At 58.5% G+C, this 1,014-nt stretch overlaps 1 protein-coding gene across 1 annotated transcript; it reads right to left on the bottom strand.

Moving 5' to 3' along the window:
• Nucleotides 1-102: 102 nt before the first annotated feature.
• On the bottom strand, nucleotides 103-561 carry PTSG_03463 (uncharacterized protein; the record flags this gene model as incomplete). Its single annotated transcript, XM_004995991.1, has 1 exon — nucleotides 103-561. One exon carries the CDS (start codon nucleotides 559-561, stop codon nucleotides 103-105), a length of 459 nt encoding a protein of 152 aa, XP_004996048.1.
• Between the last annotated feature and the right edge of the window lie 453 nt (nucleotides 562-1,014).

Here is a 1,014-nt window from a genome sequence, read left to right as displayed (position 1 = left end):
TGCCCAGACTGATGCATGTGGTCCGCGTAATGGTGCAGGCAGGTGATGTGGACGCAGTCAAGACAGATGAACGTCATGTGCTGTTCTGCGACGTTACACGTGTCACAGGCGACCGGGTGGGGACCACGGCCGCCCGCCCCCACTGCCACCTCCAAAGGCAGCGGGGGCGGCTCTGCTGTTGCTGTTACTGTCCGTGCGGAAGGCGAGAAGCGACGACATGTCGGATGCGTGCGGAGTGGCGCTCTGGGCCCTGGACGGGGGCTCGCTGTGTGCGGGCGGCAGGAGATCGCTGAGCCCATCAATCCCAAACAGGTGGCAGGAGGCGGGCTCGAGCAAATCCGGTGGAGGGGAGTGCGCATGCTGGTGCAGCGACGATGTGGGGTGGTGTAAGTCGGCGCTGGCGGTTGCACGCGCCATCACATCGTCGTCGTTGATGGAGGAATTGCCCAGTGTGTTGGCCGCGTGCGCTGCTTGCACTGAGGGCTTCAGCAAATGAACGTAAGCCTTGAGCACGTTGATGGCCTTTGGCCGCTCACATGGTTGGAGATGCTGGCAGGCCATGACCGCACTGCTTTGTGCTCTTGGTCTTCTTGTCTTTTCCCTGTCTTGTGCTGCGCACGTGGTGTGTGTGTGTGTGTGTGTGTGTATGTATGTGTGTGTGTATGTATGTATGTGTGTGTGTGTGTGTGTGTGTGTGTGTATGTGTGTGTGTGTGTATGTATGTATGTGTGTGTGAAGGGGGGGTTATTGTTGTATGCGTGTGACTCCGTATGCGTGCGCAACCCAGAGTGTGTCAAGTGTGATGTATCTGTGTGCTGTTTGGTTCGTTGCAGTTTGCACGCGTGTCACACGCTCCCTCAACCAAGTGCACAAGCACTGAGAGCGCGCACGTGTGTGTGCGTGTGTGTGTGTGTGTGTGCGGTGAAGTTGCTGAAGCTGCCGCTGAGTGTGGTGGCTCGCGATTTGGGCTGCCTGGCTAACTGGAGCGACGAGCAACTCGTTGCTGCTGCTGCT

This window comes from Salpingoeca rosetta (assembly GCF_000188695.1).
Source record: "Salpingoeca rosetta unplaced genomic scaffold supercont1.7, whole genome shotgun sequence".
Taxonomy (NCBI): Eukaryota; class Choanoflagellata; order Craspedida; family Salpingoecidae; genus Salpingoeca; species Salpingoeca rosetta.
This window is presented reverse-complemented; position numbering and strand designations above follow the sequence as displayed.